General features: G+C 50.0%; 1 protein-coding gene across 1 annotated transcript in view; it reads left to right on the top strand.

The window, feature by feature from the left end:
• TG (thyroglobulin) overlaps positions 1–19,791 on the top strand; it is a 252,962-nt gene that overhangs the window by 50,869 nt on the left and 182,302 nt on the right. Inside the window, exons 22-26 of the mRNA XM_030303527.1 lie at positions 3,914–4,084; positions 9,755–9,871; positions 10,430–10,545; positions 13,980–14,088; positions 18,951–19,142. Coding sequence (XP_030159387.1) covers positions 3,914–4,084; positions 9,755–9,871; positions 10,430–10,545; positions 13,980–14,088; positions 18,951–19,142 — 705 coding nt within the window. The remainder of the gene's footprint in view (positions 1–3,913; positions 4,085–9,754; positions 9,872–10,429; positions 10,546–13,979; positions 14,089–18,950; positions 19,143–19,791) is intronic.

Below are 19,791 nucleotides of genomic sequence, written 5' to 3'. Positions count from 1 at the left end.
TTATCAGATTGAGAAATGGAAGAAATTTTCCACCCACAGTCATTACCAGTCATTACAACTGTGTGGCTCACATTCCCTTTCTGGCCCTATAAATTTGTCAGGACCGTCGGTACGTGTGGCCTTCCCATATGTCATGTGATTTCACTCGGCCTACGTGATAGTCACCTAGGTGTTGTTGGGTTTTTCCTGGCAAAAGGGTGCACAGCTCGCCTCGTTGTGCATCTGAAACTGTGTCAACGCAGAGCAAACCATTAATGTTTTAGATCTGAATAGATTTTAGAATTCTAAAATGATTAATTGAAAGAGACCGAGTCAACTTCCCTGGTAAGGGCAGTTTCTTTTCTTCTTTTTTTAAATAAAAAAAAAAAAAGTTTATTTTTGAGAGAGGGAGAGGCAGACTGCAAGCAGAGGGAGGGGCAGAGAGAAAGAGACACAGAATCCGAAGTGGGCTCCAGGCTCCGAGCCGTCAGCACAGAGCCCGACACGGGACTCAAACCCACGAACTGTGAGATCATGACCTGAGCCAAGGTGGGCCGCTCAACCGACTGAGCCCCCCAGGTGCCCCCAGGGCAGTTTCTTTAGGAGAGAAGTGGTAATAGTGTGATAATTCTAAGACAACCAGAGGGATTTTATAGACTAGGAGTCTGACATTGCTCCTAGACATTAAACTCTTCACCAGGAAGGCAGAGTGTCCCTGACGTTTGGATATCACCCTCAGCTTGGACGCATTAATTCAGCCATGGATTTGAGATGAATTAAAGTGTTATCACAGTGCTGGAGGAAGGCTTTCTTACAAAGGGATCGATGCGATGTGTTGATCCTTGTTTATGGGAGCGGGGGGCACTACAGAAATGACAGGGAGCAGAGGAGAAGCCTGAGGTTTGACACCAGCCAGACCCAGGTTGGTTCCCGCCCCCGCCCTGGAACTATGACCAAGGCCACGCCTCCTTCTTTCTCTGAATGTCAACTTCCTTATTAACTAGATGGGGTCGATGATACCCCACTCATAGGGTGCTTATAAACCATGTCTTAGTTCCAGTTGCTACATACAAATTACCATAGACGGGGTGGTGGCAGCAGCTAACATTTATTTCTTATGGTTCTGGAGGCAGGAAGTCCAAGATCGAGGTACCAATATGGTCAGGTTCTTGGCGAGGGCCCTCTTCCTGGCTATGTCCTCACGTGGCCTTTCCTTGGTGCATACATACAGAGTGAGGGATCTCCTGTGTCTTCCTCTTTTTATAAGGGCCCTGATCCCATCGCGGGGACCCCACCCTATGACCTCATCTAAACCTAATCATCCAAGGTCCCACCTCCAAATACCACCGCGTTGACGGTTAACGCTTCCACACATGAATCTGGAGGGATACAAACCTTCAGTCCCCAACAAAGTGTAATCCATTAACTTGTTTAAGGTGAACCATAAGCATCACCCTCATCCTTCTTCAGGGATGAGCTTTCACTGCATCTCCATGCAGAAGTGGGGGGCTGTCACATCATTCCTGCTCTCCCAGAGATCTTCCTTGAGGAACAGAACAGATTTCTGTGGCTGAGGCTCCAGAGTCAGGGGTAGAGTCTATGCCGTTGTGTATGTTTGTATCTAAGAATGCCTCCAGGACTGTCAGCGTCATCGTTCTGCTCGTTGTCTTACCTGGTCTGTGTTCTCAGATGGAATCATGGGAAAGAAGCACGAGGCAGGAGAGTCTGCCAAGCTTTAAGTGATGCCGAGTGATTACAGTATTTCCTCGGTTTCCTTTTGGTGTTAAGATAGCTGTTAGAATCTCAATTCCTCCGGGTGCCTGGGTGGCTCAGTCAGCTAAGCGTCCGACTTCGGCTCAGGTCATGATCTCGTAGTTCACGAGTTCGAGCCCCGCATCAGGCTCTCTGCTGACAGCTCAGAGCCTGGAGCCTGCTTCAGATTCCGTGTCTCCCTCCCTCTCCGCCCCTCCCCCACTCATGCTCTGTGTCCCTCTGTCTCAAAAATAAATAAACATAAAAAAAGATTTTTAAAGTGGCCTTTGTAATCTCTCTACTAAATGTTGTAATTAATCAATGGTTAGTCCTATAACTAATAGTCTTACTATATAGAAAATTAGATGTTCTCAAGTCTCTGGGCTGCCATGAAAGAACATTTTTGAACCTACTTCCCAGCCTTGGAGAACCATGTCAAGACATTCTCTTTCAGTATCATTCATCAAAAATGTATTAAGCACTCTTTTTTTGTGCCAAGTTTTTACTGGGTATATAGGAGACAAGTGATGGTAATTTCCTTGTCCTCAGGGAGTTTAGAGTCTGATAGGAAAAGAACATAACGTTTGATTAATAATATGATGTGTGTAATTAATAATATAATGGACATGTATGTTATATGACCTTGTCGTAGCTAGCACTGCGTCTTGAAGGACAAGTGGGGATTAGCCGTGGGGCAGGTGGAGAAGGGGCTTCTGGGCAGAAGAAATAGCTGAAGGTTAGGAATAGAGGTATTCATCCATGGATTCAGGTAGTATTTATTGACTGGGTTGTTTGGGGGAGGTTCCGGTACCCAATTCCAGTGTGTGTGTGTCTGTGTGTGTGTGTGTGTAGGGGGTAGTTTCCCCAGACCAGCAACAAGCAATCTGGACATGATCCTCTCAGAGACAGTACCAGATCCCACAGGTTGAGACCCCACTGCCCCCATCCCCAATCGAAAGCCCAGGTTACTACCTGTGCTTCTGAGGAACAAGTTACACACTGGACGTTCCAACAACCCCCTTGGGCACCGGTCCTATGTCTAGATTGTTACCTGTACTTCCGACCAGCTGACTCTAAGTCAGAGGTTCCCATGGCCTCCTCCTTGGGTGTGACTAATTTGCTAGAGCGCCTCCCAGAACTCACTGAAGTTACCAGTTTGTTATAACAGGATATAACCGAGGAACAGACAGGTAAGAGATGCACGGGACACGGTCGGGGGGTGGGGGGGGGGGGAAGGGGCGGAGCTCCCATGCCTCTCCAGGTGCACCGCTCTCCCCCCACCTCTCACGTGTTCACCAACCCGGAAGCTCTCAGAGCCCCATCCTTTTGGGGTTTTATGGACGTTCCATTACATAGGCGAGCTTGATTAAATCATTGGCCGTTGGTGATTGGAGGTCAGGGAGAGGGACCGAAAGCTTCAGTGCCGTAATCACATAGTTGCTTCTCCTGGCAATCAGCCTCCATCCTTAAGAGCCATCCCAAAGTGACCTCTATACTGTAACAAAAGACACCTTTATCACTTTCACCACTTAGGAAATGCCAGGAGATTTAAGGGGCTTTGTGCCAGAAACGAGAGGAAGGCCAAATATATATTTCTTACTACAAATCCCGGTATTACAGTGCGGGAGCTCGTGTCCTGTGTCAGACCCTGAGCAAGGCACTGGGATCCAATAAGGAACAAAACCAGATCAGGTCCCTGCCGGCCTGGAGCTTCTACTGAGGGGGAGGCGGATAGTTCATTCACACAGACAGATGGAAATAATAACCACGGTCCAGCAGCGAGGAGAGGTGTGGGTGGATGGGAGTGTGTAACGGTCGGATGTCGGAAGCCTGGGGCGTCCCTGAGGAAGTGAGGATTGAGGGGACGGCTGATAGGCAGTGAAGGGGTATCCCACTGAAGCTGGAGGAGAACGAGCACCAGGAGGTGGAGCCCCGGGAGCAGAGCCTGTGTTTGGGATATGGTGTTCGGTATCCGCAAGAGGGAGTGCCCCGTGGCCCAACAGGGGGCCTGGACAAGATCCTTTGACCAAAGGGTGGGAACCCTGAAGAGTTTGACGCTGGAGGGTGTCTGCCTCAGACCCGTCACTTGGACATGCGATGTCAACTACAGGCAGTCTGGGGGCCCCGAGGGGAGGGGTCCCAGAAGCACGTCGGTGATGGTACATCTGTCTCTCCGTTCCAGGTGTCACTGACTGTCAGAAGAGTGAGGCGGGCTTGCAGTGCGACCAGGACGGCCAGTACCGAGCCAGCCAGAGGGACAGGGGCAGCGGGAAGGCCTTCTGCGTGGACAGCGAGGGACGGAGGCTGCTGTGGTCGGAAACGGAGGCCCCGCTCTCGGAATCCCAGTGTCTGAGTATGTGCTGGGAGTTATATCAGCCACGTACCTGGGGAGAGGGCATGTGCTCTCAAGGGCTTTCTAGAAAGGGAGAGAAGTAGGAGATGCATTTGTCTCCAACATTTTATTTTGCAAATTTTTAATCTACGTGGGAGTCGAAAGAATAGTAAGATGAATAAATAAATACCTGTCACCTAGATCCAAAAAAAGTTAGCATTTTCCACTTCCTTTTTCTTTCTTTCTCTCCCTCTCTATTTTTGATCCTTGGAAAGCAAATTTCAGACATCATGCAACCTCACCCCTGAATACTTCAGTGTGTGTGAGCCATGAATTTTAAAATAATTCACGAGCTGAGTTTCCTTTTCCTGTGGGTGCTGTGCCTCTGCAAAGCTGGTCAGCTTTTCTCTCTCAGGTGGATGTTGTAGGAAGACCCGAGTGCCGGTCCCGATTCTGTAACTTACCTGCTGGGTGACCCAGAGCAAATTGCTCAACCTCTCTCTGATCCTCAGTCACCCCAGCAGCCTCCTGCCTGCCTCCTGGGACACTGTCAGGGTCAACAAAACCATCCTAGGAGGACAACCAGCCTCCACTGAGCCCCACCCTGTGCCGGGCACAGCTCTTCAACGAGGTGATGGGTGGGAAAGTCCTGGGTGAACCGATCGATACCTGTCGTAGAGCGCTCGGTGGGATGGGAGTGGGGTCAGGACTAGTTTAATCTCAATGGTGCCCTCCATTAGCTATGTCGTCTGAGCAAGCCACTCACCTTCAAGAGTTTCCTCATCTGCTGAATGGGGATGTTAATGCCTGCCTTGCAGGGGGGTCGGTGTGTTAGGGGTGACATGACAGGAAGAGGTAATAAATGTTTCAGGACAAGGAGGAGATTCAGGTTAATCAAGGAGCAGGTGGAGACAGCCTGTAAGTGCCTTTAATTCTGACCTAAGTCTTCAGGACCCTGCCCTACCTTTCCATAGAGTTGCCTTCCTGCCTGGGGTCTGGCTTACCTTTGTAACCTTGACCAGGCGGAGCCGGTGCCGGTGGCCGGGGTCTCTCAGGTTTCTGTGTGAGGCGAGGGCCTGATGTGCACGGACTTACTACGTGCCAGGCCCCCTTGCGGAAATTTTAGACAGGCAGTCATGGGTGAACTTCACAGTGGGTCTGAGGGGTAGATATTATTATCCCCAATTATTTAGCTGAGGAAACAGAGGCGTGAATGTCTAAGCGACTTATTAGTCAGGATATAACATCCCTAGAACGCGAGCCAGCGTGTACCTGACCCCCAAACCCGTTCTTTCCATGACACTGATCTGCTTCTACCTGGATTTAGCTGCTTCCTCATTAAGCACACACCTGCACACATGCACACGCACACTTGTACACACGCCTCACACGCACACACTTGCACACGTAGCCTATCTGCTCTCTAGGGAAGTGGGTGCAGCGAATCACATACAACACTCGAGGAAATCCAAGAGGGACATTTTCATTTTCTTTTTTAATGTTTATTTTTTGGGAGAGTGAGTGAGAGAGAAAGAGAGGGATGGAGAGAGAATCTCAAGCAGGCTCCGCACTGTCAGTGCAGAGCCGGACGTGGGGCTTGAACTCACGAGCTGTGAGATCAGGACCTGAGCCGCAACCAGGAGTCGGACGCTTAACCGACTGCGCCACCCAGGCGTCCTGAGACATTTTCATTTTCTAATGCTCAGAACAATCATTTCCTTCTCTAGCAAAGCGCTAAAGATTCTCAAAGACTTGTGTGTGTGTGTGTGTGTGTGTGTGTGTGTGTGTGTGTGTGTCCCTGTGGATAAACTGCAAATCCAAGGAGAGTCTAATTATTTTTTCCAATATTCCTTTTCTTGGGCAGAAACTGCAATCAGGGGAGTTAAAGCTGGAAGGTGCCTTAGGCCACAAGGCAGGCCGATCTTACCTGCCCATCACAAATGAGGGAGGGGCGGGGAGAGCCCTTTGCTAGGCCCAGGCGACTCTGGGCCATCTGGGATTAGCACAGGAGTGCTTGCATTTTCACTCCCCTCCTCTTTGCTTCCCTGTCACCGCCTCAGCTGCCAGGATTGTAATCTGCATTTCGCAAAGCCTTAGATGCTTTGTTCAGCCCCGAGTCCCCCACCCCACCCCAGAGCAGAAAGGACAGTGTCATCGGTAGCACCAGAAGCGTTAATGAGTAAGAGCTTAGCCTTGCCAGCTTCCATGAGGCCTCCCCGAGGCTCTGGCTGAAGAATAGCCTCCAGATTGGACCTTGGAGTCTCGGAGTCTCGGGCTTCTTATGCAAAGCTCGGAGGGAGTTTACTGCTCCCTCTCTGGATTTTCAGAAGGATTTCCATGTTAAGCTGGGTCCCCACTGACATGTCAAAAGCCTCTTCTAGGAATCCAATCGGCTTGCTTTTGAGGGGAGCTTCCTCTTTGAGAGTGGAATTGCAGTCCTAATTTTGAGGCATTTATCTTCCAGAAAAAAAGCAAAGGGTGTAGAGGTCAGCTGTATCCCTGGGGAGACTGGTGCCCTTTCCACCCGCTTTGGCCGGGCCTGGGTTTCCCCCACAGGGATTATGCTGTCACCTCCCCTACCTTGTCCTCTTGCCCCAGGGTGGCCCCCCCACAGCCCTTTTTCTGCAATGCTTCGCAACAATTATTCTAAAAGGCAATTCTGGGGGGCAGCTGAGTGGCTCAGTCAGCTAAGTGTCCAACTTCGGCTCAGGTCATGATCTCGTGGTTCGTGGGTTTGAGCCCCACCCACATTGGGCTGTCTCCTGTCAACACAGCCCACTTTGGATCTTCTCTCTCCTTCCCTCTCTGCGGCGCTCTGTCTCTCTCACTCAAGATTAAATAAACATTAAGAAGAATAAAAATAAAAGGCAATTCCGTTTATGCAATGCCCCTCACCACCTTTCAGTGGTTCTGCATTGGTCTCGGAGTAAAATAAAATTGCATACCTCACTCTCCTCTCCGGATTCTAGCCTCCTTTGGATAGTATAATATCATCGGATATTCAGATAATATCATCCTTTGGGGCTAGAGTGGTACCTTTCTGTTCTATTCCAGAGTGGCTGGTGCTTGTTGACAGAATGAATGAATTGCTGTTATTCTCTGGGCCTGTTTGAAATTCCTCCCTAAATGTGATCAGGGAAGGGGACTCTCCTGCCACCAGAAGTCCTGTAGCCAGTTTCACAAGCCCTGGCACTTAGGCAGGTGTCCTTGTCGGGGGGGGGGGGGGGCGGGCAAAGGGATTTGTCACTTACTGAATTGTTATATACCAGGTTTTCCACGTTCTTCTATTTAATCCCTGCAACCACACAACCGGGCTCTCAGAGATTGAAATGTGCCCCAGGACACAGGGCCCATGAGGGGTGGTGGCGAAAGGACTTGGACGGGGGCTGACTCCAGAGCCAGCACTGCCTGCCTTGTCTCTTCCTGGCGGTCCCCTCCATCTTCTCTATACTCCCTGTGGCAAACCCTTAGTTTACCTACGGAGTTAGTGGTTTACTCGCTGACCTTGGCCCCTGGAAATATTGTAAGCTCCCCTTCCTTTAATTCTAGACCCAGTTTTCTAATACTGCTTTTCATTGACCCGCACCAAAGATTCCATATCGCACGTCAGGTGCCCAGAGGTATCAGCTGCTGTTGGGGTGGTGTCGTCTCCATAGGGTTCTCTCCAGGTTTTTGGGCGTTGCGGTGGTCTTGGCAGTCATCTGTTCATCAACGCATCCACCCAATAAACAAGAAACTCATGTTTCTGTCACAGTCTCAGCTAGTAGGTGTTCATGTACTCCCAGAACATTGTCCTTGTCTTGGAAAGAGACGGACGCGTAGCCATGATCACATATAATGGCTCTCGTGTTGACCCTCTACGCTTTCCAAGACATTTGTAAATATCTGCTAAGTCAAAACTTGGCAGGTGGGAAATTGTACCAATAGAATGTCTAAAAATTTGCCAGCTAACTCTGTATTCTATGGAATTATTGGCAACTTAGTGCATGGATTGTTTCTGTTCTGTTTGGCAATGAGCTTCCTCACCGAATGCTCTATCGTGAAGAGACCTTCATCCCTGAAGGGTCCCTTTTGCGGAAGCCAGCAGATTGTCTAACTGGAGTGCTAAAGTGACTGCGTTTTCAGCCTCTGGGAAGACTTCAGCTGGAAATTGAGAGACCTGTCAAATTTTGTTTAGTCTCCCGCAATGTCGGGAGTATCTGTCCGTGCCAGTTACACCTGAGGGACAAGGGCTGAATATTGTGTGGTGTTTGCTGGACCGGAGCCTGCAGTCTCTACAAACAAGATAACCAAGGGGTGTAAACACAGACAAAAGAGAGAAAGAGAGGAGAGCAGAAGAGTTGACTACGGGCCAAGCACATGAACTTGGCAACTTGAGTGATCAACACGGAAGGACTACCTTGTAAAATCAGAATTATTTTCTGCATCAGAATTTGTGAAGGTTTAAAGCATGCTATGTCTCTTATATTAGCATGCCCTTCACCCGACTTTATCCCAAAAGCAATAAAATTTATTTTTCCTGCATTTATTACGAAAATGGAAAAAAGATTGCTGGGTGGTCTTGAATTTAGTGACGTGATAAAAATCCATCTAGACACAGGTCTGTTTTATAAAGCAACAGGTAAGTAGGAGAATGGGTGCTTTTGTACGTTTAGAATTATGTCTGCAAAAAATTAATACTGGTCTACTTTGAGGCTTGGTTTCTGAGAGTTATTTGCAAAATGCTGACACCTCTGGGCATTTTTGGTTTTGGAAATGAGTCTCATTCCCGGAGAGTTATCTGCAGTGCTTTTTTGCTGGGTCAAGAATGAGTTCCGCGTCTCATCGCCTTGAGGTCTTATATTTATTTCTTCTCCCCTGTTTAGCTCCAGGAGCATGTGACTGTGTCATTCCTAGTGGAGAATTCAGGCATGTTGATGGTAGCTAGAAAAACAGATGCTAGTATGTTACTTAAACACCTACTGTCACGAAAACGCCTGAGCCACGTGTCACGTCTTCAGATTTACATGAACCCACATGTGCCTGTTTTATTTGTCTTTTCAAAGATAACTTACCTCTGGGGCGCCTGGGTGGCTCAGTCGGTTGAGCGTCCGACTTCGGCTCAGGTCATGATCTCGCACTTCGTGGGTTCGAGCCCCGTGTCGGGCTCTGTGCTGATAGCTCGGAGCCTGGAGCCTGCTTTGGATTCTGTGTCTCCCTCTCTTTCTGCCCCTAACCCACTCGCATTCTGTCTCTGTCTCTCTCAAAAATAAAAAAAAGATAACTTACCTCTTTCCAGAAAGAAGTAAAAATTGTTTTCTGGAAGGAAAACTTTCAACAGCATAATTATAAGAAGATTTGCACTCAAAGATCAAGACAGGAAAATATAAATTTAGATAGAAAAATCACCATCAATGAGGAAAAAAAATGAGTGGTAAGGACTAGCATAATATTAAAATTTCTCCTTACCTCCTGACAATGAGGTTGCAAAAGGAGATATGAAAATACATAGCTTTCTGCATCAGATATGAGGCAGCATGCTGGAACTATTTTAAAAGGGAATTCCTCTCCTAGGGACATTTGTGTGACCAAGCACTGTGAATGAGACAGACACATAGACGTGATTTCTTGGCCTGGCACTCTTCCTGGCTTCTCTGTAGAGAAGCCTTCTGCCTTTCAGAGTCCAATGTCATCATTCTGCTTTTCTTTCAGTGATGCAGAAATTTGAGAAGGCTCCAGACTCTAAGGTGACCTTCCGTGCGGATGTCACTGTGGCGGGCAGGTCCAGAGTCCCTGGTTCTGGGTCTCCACTGACACAATGCTTGACAGGTAAGGGGTGCTGGGGAGCCGGGTGTGTGGGAAAATACTCTGTGCTGACCTGGGAAAGACAAATAAAATAAAACCACTGAAACTGTAATGAGAAAATACACTTTCTCAAAACATTTGGTAAATGGGTCGATTCCCCAAGTGTATATTCAATTCATAGTTTCACCTCAGAGTTTATAATGCATATACTACGTACTGAGAACATTGCTGTGCTAAATGTAAGGGAGCAGAAATGATGGACATCGGTTCCTTGTAGAGTTATTTGTCCGGGTCAGGAGAGCTGTCTGTCCGTACCAATGTCATGGCCAGAAAGGGGTGATAACAGCAATGATATTTATCGAGCATGTATGTTTACAAGGATTATCTCATAACCCTACAGTCTCTGAAGGTCATTGAAATCCATGTTACGGATGAGTGTGTGTGTGTGTGTGTGTGTGTGTGTGTGTGTGTGTGTGTGTGTGTTGGGTGTGTTGGGGGCAGTGGGGGGGGCGGTATGTGTCCACCTGCCCTCAGCATCACCTGAGAGAGACAGGCACACTGACTGTCCCATGGTGCTTGCAGACTGTGCACTGGATGAAGCCTGCAGCTTCCTTGCAGTGTCCACAGCGGAATCAGAAGTCTTGTGTGATTTCTATGCTTGGACAAATAACCACATGGCCTGCACAGCGTCTGCTCAGGTGAGGCATGGCAGCTGTGTGGGGGTTCTGCGTCTCGTCCTTTCTGTGCCAGACATGCTCTGATTGAATGGACACCAGGCTGGTCAGGTGGTGGAATGAGACCGTCAGCAGCTGACCCCGTGTTGCGTCCATTTCTTCAAAGTGATGAGACTTGGGAAAAATACCCCAGTGGACCAGGGATGGCTCAGGATGAAGCTGTCCCGAGGAGTGTCCGTCTGAGCAGAATCGTTTCCTAACAAATGGGTCAGTGGGATTGTCAATGAGCACTCCCTTCTGTTACCACTGGCAGCTTGGGCACTGGGCGTGAAGGGACGTTGTCCAGAGCCTTAAGTCCCATCTGTCTCTCTGAGTCCCGGATCCCAGCATTCCTTTCCATTGTAGAAGTAAAATATGATTATAGCTTAAGAAAGAAAAATGTTAAATATTAGTTAGAACCACATGAAATTGCTGTGTCTGTAGGTCAAAGCTGGCAATTTCACCGTCACTGTGAATTAGGACCGAAGGGTACACTAGCTCCTAACCACATGCAAATCTCCATTTTTACTGTCCAGTTTTTCATGGAAACTTCCAGAAAATGTCTATATGTTTATGAGCATCTTGTTGTGTTTGCTTACGTGTTAATATCTTACACTACATCTTCTTTTCTACCTTGGTTTTCTCACATAATGTTTAACTTTCTCCATCTTTAAAATGAACCTTGTTCTTTTTAATGGCAGCCTACCAGTCCATTCTGTGGATGCACATAATTCATTTCACATTTTTAAAGGGCATGTCGATTTGTTAGCAGTTCTGCGACATCACTGACACGGGTGGATTGCCTGCCCTTAGCACATGCACCTGTGCAGGTGTGTGAGTGTGTGTTCATAAGCAACATCGCAGGAAGGGGCTTGGAAGGTGGACCCCTGAATTTTAGGACTCCAGCCAGGTCTATATCTGCAGGATCTGGAGAGGAGGCAGGGAGGGGTCTTAGACTGAATCCCAAACCTTGTCCGTTTGGGGCTGTCAGACCACGTGCACGTTCCTCACCTCAAACTCTTCATCTATAACATGGAGGCTTGACCTCGCAGGCTTCTGGTGAGATTTCGAGAAGCTAACACAAAACACACAGCAATGGAGGCAACGTTAAATCCCTTGAGTTTAAAGGTTAAAGCATGTTGGGGAGGATGGCCGTGCCTTTATTAGTTTTTTCACTATCATGGCCCAGACCTGCCTTCAGATGTATCAGGGGGACATGGGGGCCGGTGGGCGGGGAGGGAGGATAGGCTGGGACACTGGTGATAGTCGGCCAGGACCCGCTGGCATTAACGCTGTGGGACAGTACAGACTGGCTGCATTTAATTGCTGTCTGGGGCTTCCAAGTGCTGTCCCCTCACCTTGGCTGGTCCGAGTCAAAGTGACCCTACTAATGGGACACCTCTGTCCACACCTCCCAGAGACGCTTGGTGGTCGAGAGGTCTGAGGTCACAGTCAGTGACGGTGCTTCCTGGGCAGCTAGCTGCCAGGTCCCTGGGCATCTCTGATCTAAGGAACTTCTACTCCTCTCTCCCTCAGAGATCAGACCCTGCTTGCAGAATTATTAGTGATAGCAGAAGATAGCTGATAGCATCTATTGAGTGCTTACTAAGCACCTCGCATTCCTCTGAGCCAGAGTAGGAGATTGTCAGTCGTTGGATCCTCCGATGCCCTGACAAGTATGGATTTTAGTCAATAAGAAATAAAACACTTCCTCATTAAAAAATAAAACTAACAAAGCCAAAAAAGAACGAACTCTCCCCCCAACTCCTTAGCCCACGAGAGACAGCCTCTCGCAGGAAGTGTTATTAGGAGGTGGCTCTGGAGCTTGGCTGCCCGGGTTTGGGTCCCAGCCCCACTGCTGACTTCCTGCCCTTCACCCCTTGTTTCCTCGGAGCCCTCACCTATGATGCAGGGTGGTGGTGGCACCCCAGTTATCGCGAGGATCGAGTCAAGTCCTACGTGGAGAAGCTCACACGACAGTTTCTGCCGCAGAGTAAGAGCTCAGTGGCTGTAATAGCTGTCACCGCCGCTGTTAGTCTTGTTAACAGGCAGGCAAGAAATGCCATCTCGGCCGTTCCAGGCTCCCCCGCGGGGCCCCGGGGCTCTCGGTGCTGTCCCGAGACACAGGGTCAGGTGTCGTCATTGATGGGGAGTGACCCGGCCGGTCTACGCTGCCCAGTGTTGCAGCCACAGGGCCAGGCTCCTCGGAGCCTTGTGTCTGGGTTAGGTGGGGGGTGTGCAAGGGACCCTTTGCCAAGGCAGGAGCCTCTTGTTTGGGTCTAGGCCGCAGGTGTATCATCTGGCTCACACTCACCCCACCGCCTCCAGCGGACCTGCCGCCCACACCCTTCTCAGGAGTGCAGGGCCCTCTCCCTCTCGGGGACCCTGCTCCCCTCCCCAGGCCATCATCCCTCCACCGCACAGCCCGGAAACTCAGGCAACTCTGAGAGGGGGGCAGAACCCTGGGAAAAAAACCACAAATTGATGAAAACAGATTTATCCTGCCACCCCCGCCCCCGCCCCCGCCCCCCCCAGCCCCAGCAGAAGTTCTGGAAACAGGCAGAAAGAGGGATCCGAGATTAGCAAGAATGGCAAGGCGTTTGGACATCTGACCTCATTTCCAAGCTTACAAACCTTCCCTTGATCCTCACTGGACATGAGCTGTGCCCATAAGGATGCTTCTGCGTCCGTCCTCTCCCGCCACTCCGCCTCTCGAGGCTGACAGTCTCCAAGAACCACAGGCTCTAGTCCTCAAAACACCACAGAATTCTATTTATTTATTTATTTATTTATTTATTTATTTATTTATTTATAACGTTTATTTATTTTTGAGTAGAGAGAGACAGAGCACAAGTGGGGGAGGGGCAGAGAGAGAAGGAGACACAGAATCGGAAGCAGGCTCCAGGTTCCGAGCTGTCCGCACAGAGCCCCACACGGGGCTCGAACTCCCGGGCCGTGAGATCGTGACCTGAGGGGAAGTCGGAGGCTTAACCGACAGAGCCACCAGGAGCCCCAAAACACCACAGAATTCTTTGTCGTCATTTCTGCCTCTTACTTTGCTTGAAACCCCCTTCTTTTATTTCCAACTGATAAACTCTTACTCATACATCAGTACCCCACCCAGATTCACTTTTGTTCTGGGAAAGTTTTCAAGCTCTCCTTTCTCAGGAGAATTACTCGTTCCCGCTTCTGTAATTACCTCCTCTTGACTTACATGTGTCTTTGCAGCTAACACTTTGGGCCAGAATTTTCTGCTTCCGCGTCGGTGTGCTCCAATAGACGGGGAGAGACTAACGGGCAGGAATCTTCTATTTTTACCTTTACAGCCCCAGCGCCTAGCCATGGTCAGAGTTTGGTGAATGTTTGTTGAACTGCAGTGACCATCTCTGGATAATAATGCATCCTCTTTCCATCTCCAGCATCAAGACACCCTGGGGAACTCAGAGGCCACTGGCTTCGGGAGTCTTAGGTGCCAGGTGACAGTGAGGAACGGGACTCCGGACTCTCCGGCTGTGTATTTGAAAAAGGGTAGGTTGGCTGAGCTAGATGGTTTGGGGCCTCGGTGGTTTAACTTGACACTCGTGTTTAGAGCTGCTTCCTGGCAGGGCGAGTTCAGGGAGGGGACCGCACTGTCGGGATGTGGAGGCTTCCTCCGTAGGTGAGGAACTAAGTGACAGAGCAGACACAAGGGGTGTCGATGAGCGGGGAGCATCCCCAGCAGGGGTGTGGACTCCAAGCTCCCTGCAGCTGCCTCTCTCACGCCTTCCCTTCCCGTTGGTCTCCACCCTCCCCAGAAGTTACCAGACCTTCTCACAAGGGTCCAAAACCTCCAAGGACTGTCTCCCTCACCAACCGGGGCCTCCTACAGCTGCAGCGCACATGCGTATTACCTGGGGGGTTCATAAAAATGCAGATGCTGAGTCAGTAATTCTGCCTTTCAAATAAGCTCTCGGGGAGGCCTGGTCCCCCGGCCTCAAGTTGAGTAGCAAGGGCATATCCTCTCAGTTTACAGCTTACTTCCCTAGACTTGTTACATCCACCTTCATAGAAATTCTTCGAGGAAAGCAAAACAGGGATCATAGCCCCTGTTTTACAGATGAGGAGACTGAGGCTCAGAGAGATTAAAAGAGTTTCACAAGGTCTTACTGTTAATCAGTTGGGGAAGTGGGTGAGAACCCAAGTGTGTCTGAATTCCCCTACGTGGCTTCACAGAGCGGGGACAGGGAAGCCCGCCCTCTTCTGCCCTGTCCTGCTCGCCTCCGTCAGGGCCAAGAGAGGTTGGGAGCCCTGGGCCACAGCTAGGCTCCCCATGAGCTGCGGCACATGGCTGGTCCCTGCTCCCCGGGCCCTCCCTCACTCGGTTAAGGGTGAGGGCGCTGGAGCCCGCCTGCCTGGGCTGACCCCACTCTGCCACCTACTAGCTGTGGCCAAGGTCCTTGACGTTCTGGGCCTCCAGTTCTCCACTGGCAGAGTAGGAGTCACAAGTGAAGCGAGGAGATTGGAAGGTTGGGGTGAGGTGACCTGTGCCGTTAGAGCATGGTCCATAGCAGGTGCCGATTTCTAAGACCGACTTTGTTCTTGCTGACACGTTTCCTGATGACCCGAGGTAAGGGCATGAACCAGAAGGCGGCCCAGGGGGCCTGACTGAGGATCTGGGGGGTGGACTGGGGAGTGGCAGGCATGCCATTCTCACAGATCCGTAGCTCAGGTGGCCTGGCTCCCAGCAGCTTCAGACTTGTGCAACGTGGAGACGATGCCACAGTCCAGACCCAAGGCCTCGGCTGGCCTCGCACGGTCTGCAGCCCGTGGCAGAGACAAGTGCGTGTGGCTTTTTGCCTGTGGCCCTTCCTTCGCCTAATGCCTCCATCCTATCTTAGGGGAGGGCTCCCTGGGAGAGTGGAGTTCAGCAGAGCTGAGATTTCTCTCATCTGTGGCCAGGGGGGACTAGAATTCCTGCCCCAGGGTTTATTCCAGTTATTTTTTTATCCATTACAAAACATAACAGCACATAGAGACTTTATTTTTGTCTAAGAAGGACAACCAAAATAAAACAAGTAACCCCTCCCCAAAATGTTCTTTAAAACCAACCCTTGGAGTTTCATCACATTTTTTTTTAATGTGATTGTATTTCTTTCTAAGTGTTTGTTCTTATTTTTTTTCTCCTCATCTCCGATTGCAAGGGAAATGGAGACTCTTCCTTGTTGCCAAACTAAATCACTGTGTTTCTTGCTTTTTTTGTTTTGTTTTGTTTTACTTTTTTATGTTTATTTATTTATTTATTTATTTTTTTGAGAGAGAGAGAGAGAGCATGAGTCGGGGAGGGGCAGAGAGAGAGGGAGACACAGAATCGGAAGCAGGCTCCAGGCTCTGAGCTGTCAGCACAGAGCCCGACGTGGGGCTCGAACTCACAAACCACGAGATCACGACCTGAGCCGAAGTCGGACGTTTAACCGACTGAGCCACCCAGGAGCCCCCTACTTTTTTTTGAAGCAGGAAATGCACAGACACAGACGTTCTGCTTCCTAGGAGAGCAAACACAGAAGGGATGTTCAGCAACTTCTTTAGTTTGCGTGCCGTAAAGGGCGTAAGATGTCACAGCTGAGGAGGGATATACGTGGCTTTTGAAAGCCTCCCGTGTCAGTGGTGCCTAGTAGGTAGGCAAGCACATCCATTCACACACCTGACCCTAAGCGACCTGGAGGACGGGACACCTTGGTCCATCTCCCAGTACCATTCTGTCTCCGTGCACCTAAAAGCTATGGCTAGGAATGTGGAGGAGAAGCCACGTGATCTTTCAGAATCAAAGGAAGACAGTGCTCAGAGGTTCCTTCTAGACGGCCTAGCCCAACCCCCTAGTTTCACAGAAGAGGTCTAGAAAGAGGAAGCACCTTGCCCCTGCATCAGGGTGGAACCTGGGACTTCAGGGCATAACCTCTTCCAGCTCTGAGATTTCCCCCAGACCTGCTCTGTTGTCTAGGACTCGACCTCGTGTGGACCAGCTCGGCACTGGCACTTTTCGTAAATATTTACTGAGGCGGGATATGCACTTTGGCAGGCACTGTGGATGCAGCTGTGAACAAAACAGACAGAATGACTGGTGAAGGAATCGATCCAGCAATAAGATCATTTCCGAGGGTTCTAAGTGCTTTCGTGAAAATAAAACAGGGCATTGGGTCAAGACAGACACGGACATGGGCTACTAAGGCGGTCAGGTTCACGGAGACAGGAAGTAGAACAGTGGTTACGGGGGACAGGGGAGGGGATGGACGGTTAGTGTTGGATGTGTGCAGAGTTTCATTTTGGGCTGAGGCAAAATAATAGAGACGGATGGGCGTGATGATTGCACAACAGTGTGAAGGTACTAATGCCATCGAAGTATCCACTTAAGATGGTTACAATGGTCAATCTTATGTGACATATATTTTATGACAACTTAAAAAGGAAATGAAAGAAAAACGTTAATTGCTAGAGGTTGGCCAGGGAAAGAGCCTCGGAGGAGAGGACGTTGGAACTGAGACCTGAGGCGGAAGAAAGAAGAGGCACTTACATGAAGACCTCAGGGCAGGAGGTCCCCGGTGCCGGGCAATATGGCGGATACTGGGGGTGGGGCTGAGAGATAGCCCTACAGTCCAGGGCTACGGTCCCATGGAGCTTTCTTCAGTGATGAGCATGTTCTATAAACCCTTGCTATCCAAAATGGCCACATGTGGCCACCAGCACTTGGAATGTGGCTACTGCATCATGAATTTTGGAGAACTGAAACAGACATTTAAATAGTCACGTATGGCCAGCGACTGTAGGGTTGGCCAGCAGGGAATGGCTCTGGGGAGTCTCAAGCTGGTTACGGAAGCAGACACTGTCTCGAGTAGCTTAAATACGGGGTGAAGGATGACGGAGCCTTGAGATCTAGGGAGGGAGAAATGAATTCTAACTGTAAAAATCAGGGAGATGGGGCCTTGAAATGAAGCTGGGTTTTGGTGACAAGGATGGGCTGGGGCTTTTCAGGCTCAGCCAGTGAGAGGGCGGTCAGGCAGAAGGGGCGGAGTGAAGCAATGTGAGGGGGCAGAAGATGTGGCCTTCTGGAGACCTGGAAAATGCTGAGCATCAGCCAAGTGGCAGACCCATTGCTCAACCCGTTTATGTATGGTCTTTTTATCTCCTCCACATCCAGGAGGATGACACGCTGTCATCCCCATTGTACGGAAGGGGAAGCTGAGGCTCTGAGGTGCCACAAGGATTTGCACCCAAATCTGTCTCATTCCAAGGCTTGTGCTCCTGGGTTCCTCACTCTAAGCCTCTCCACTACTTCCGGGGGCCTGAGTCGGTTAAGTGCTGGTAAACGGCAGGGTGGAGGGGAGGTCAGGATGGGGAAGGCCTTCCATCTGCCACCCACCAGCTGTGTAAACCCAGGCAGGACCGTTCACTCGTTCAGGCTCTCTTGCCTCACATGTGAAAGGGACATAATAATAGGATAGACATTTTGGCCATAGATCTATATATATCCCTCCCTGAAAAATCTCGTCTTTGCACAATGATGCTCTCAAAATAACAAGGCTTATGGGAAAACTAGAGTGAGGGACAGGCAGAACCCAAACCTTGCCATTTTTAACTGAGGACTGACAGAAGCTATCACAATCCTATTTAAATGCTAGCACAATTTTTAAAAAGACATCGAATCCATTGCATAGCGACGCCTCAGTAAATGCTAAAAGAGCCACGTAGCTTGATGTGGGAGGGAGGAGGGAAGGGGGGGAGTCTGCCGAGTTAGGGAGGGGAAAATTGGGAATTGTCGCTTTGGAGGCAGAGACGGTGGCCAGAGGAAGAAGAACGTGGCCAGTAGGCGCTGTGTACCCTACCGTGTTTCTTGCAGCCGCGCTCTGCTGTGTTTGCGTGTGCCTGTATGCACTGCCGTTTGACGTCCGGGAAAACCGTGGATCGACCGATGTGACTCCAGCGTCACAGCTTCTCACCCGGCCTGAGTTGGAAGCACAGAAGCACGTGTGGTAGCGGGCAGGGCACACTGAACCTCACCCGTAGGGCAGTGAAGACGAAGTGAGGTCGCGTAGGCAAATCACTTGTCACGGTGTCTGTGTGCACAGTTGGAGCTCAATAAATGTTTGCTGGTAATGGTAGAAACAATAATAGGTGTCACTTCTCCACGCAATCCCTCTAGCGCTTCAAAGATGTGAGGGGCGTCTGTCCAGGTCTGCTGGGCGCCCCCTCCTTCACGCATAGGAATCCAGAAGTTCGTGGCGCAGAGAGCGTCGCATCTTGGACTCGATGCTGCCCCTGGCCCAACCGGAGGGTCCGTTGTCACGTGACCGTAAACTGTGGCAGACTCTGAACTGTTTTCAGATCTTTAAAAAAACTTTTCTCTGCCTTTTCCCTAGGCCAAGAATTCACCACAACAAGCCGGAAGAGCTTCAAGCCAACGGGCTTCCAAAACGCGCTCTCTGGAACGTACGGGGCCATCGTGTTCTCAGCCTCGGGAGCCGATCTGACCGGGGCTCATCTCTTCTGTCTTCTGGCGTGCGACCGTGATTCGTGCTGTGATGGCTTCATCCTTGCGCAGGTCCAAGGAGGTAACTAATGTGGCAGTGAGGACGGGAGGACGGGGGCCCTCCGGTGCCAGGACCCGTGGTCTGACAGGAATAAGCAGGGTCGCAGAAGCCAGGATATACAATGTGGAGACGGCGTGGGGAGTCACAGCACGAGGTGACCGCTTAGCTTAGGCAGACCCGCGGGCTTCAGCAGAGGTGGTTTTGATTCTAGGAATAATTGTAAGCCTTTGAAAGTATTTTTTTAAAATTAAAAACAATGTTTTTTTGAGAGAGAGTGTGAGTGGGGGAGGGACAGAGAGAGAGAGAGAGAGAGAGGGAGACACGCTGAATCCGAAGCAGGCTCCAGGCTCTGAGCTGTCAGCACAGAGCCCAACGCGGGGCTCGAACCCATGAGCTGTAAGATCATGACCTGAGTTGAAGTCGGACGCTTCACAAACTGAGCCACCCAGGTGCCCCGCTAATGACAGTGTGAAGGAAAGGAATGCCATGATCAGATACGAATTTTGACACTTTGTCTTGAGAAGGTGATAGATGGGGAGTTGGAGTAGATGTGGAGTTCAGTGAGGAGTTACACCCTGCCATCCAGGTGAGAGGGGGTAGCTTGGGCTGAGGGGACAGCAGTGGAGATGAAGAAAAGGGGACAGATTCAAGGTATCAATAGCAGACAAAC

Source organism: Lynx canadensis, chromosome F2 (assembly GCF_007474595.2).
Source record: "Lynx canadensis isolate LIC74 chromosome F2, mLynCan4.pri.v2, whole genome shotgun sequence".
NCBI lineage: Eukaryota > Metazoa > Chordata > Mammalia > Carnivora > Felidae > Lynx > Lynx canadensis.
Note: the sequence above shows the minus strand (reverse complement) of the source record. Positions and strands in the feature narration are given on the sequence as shown.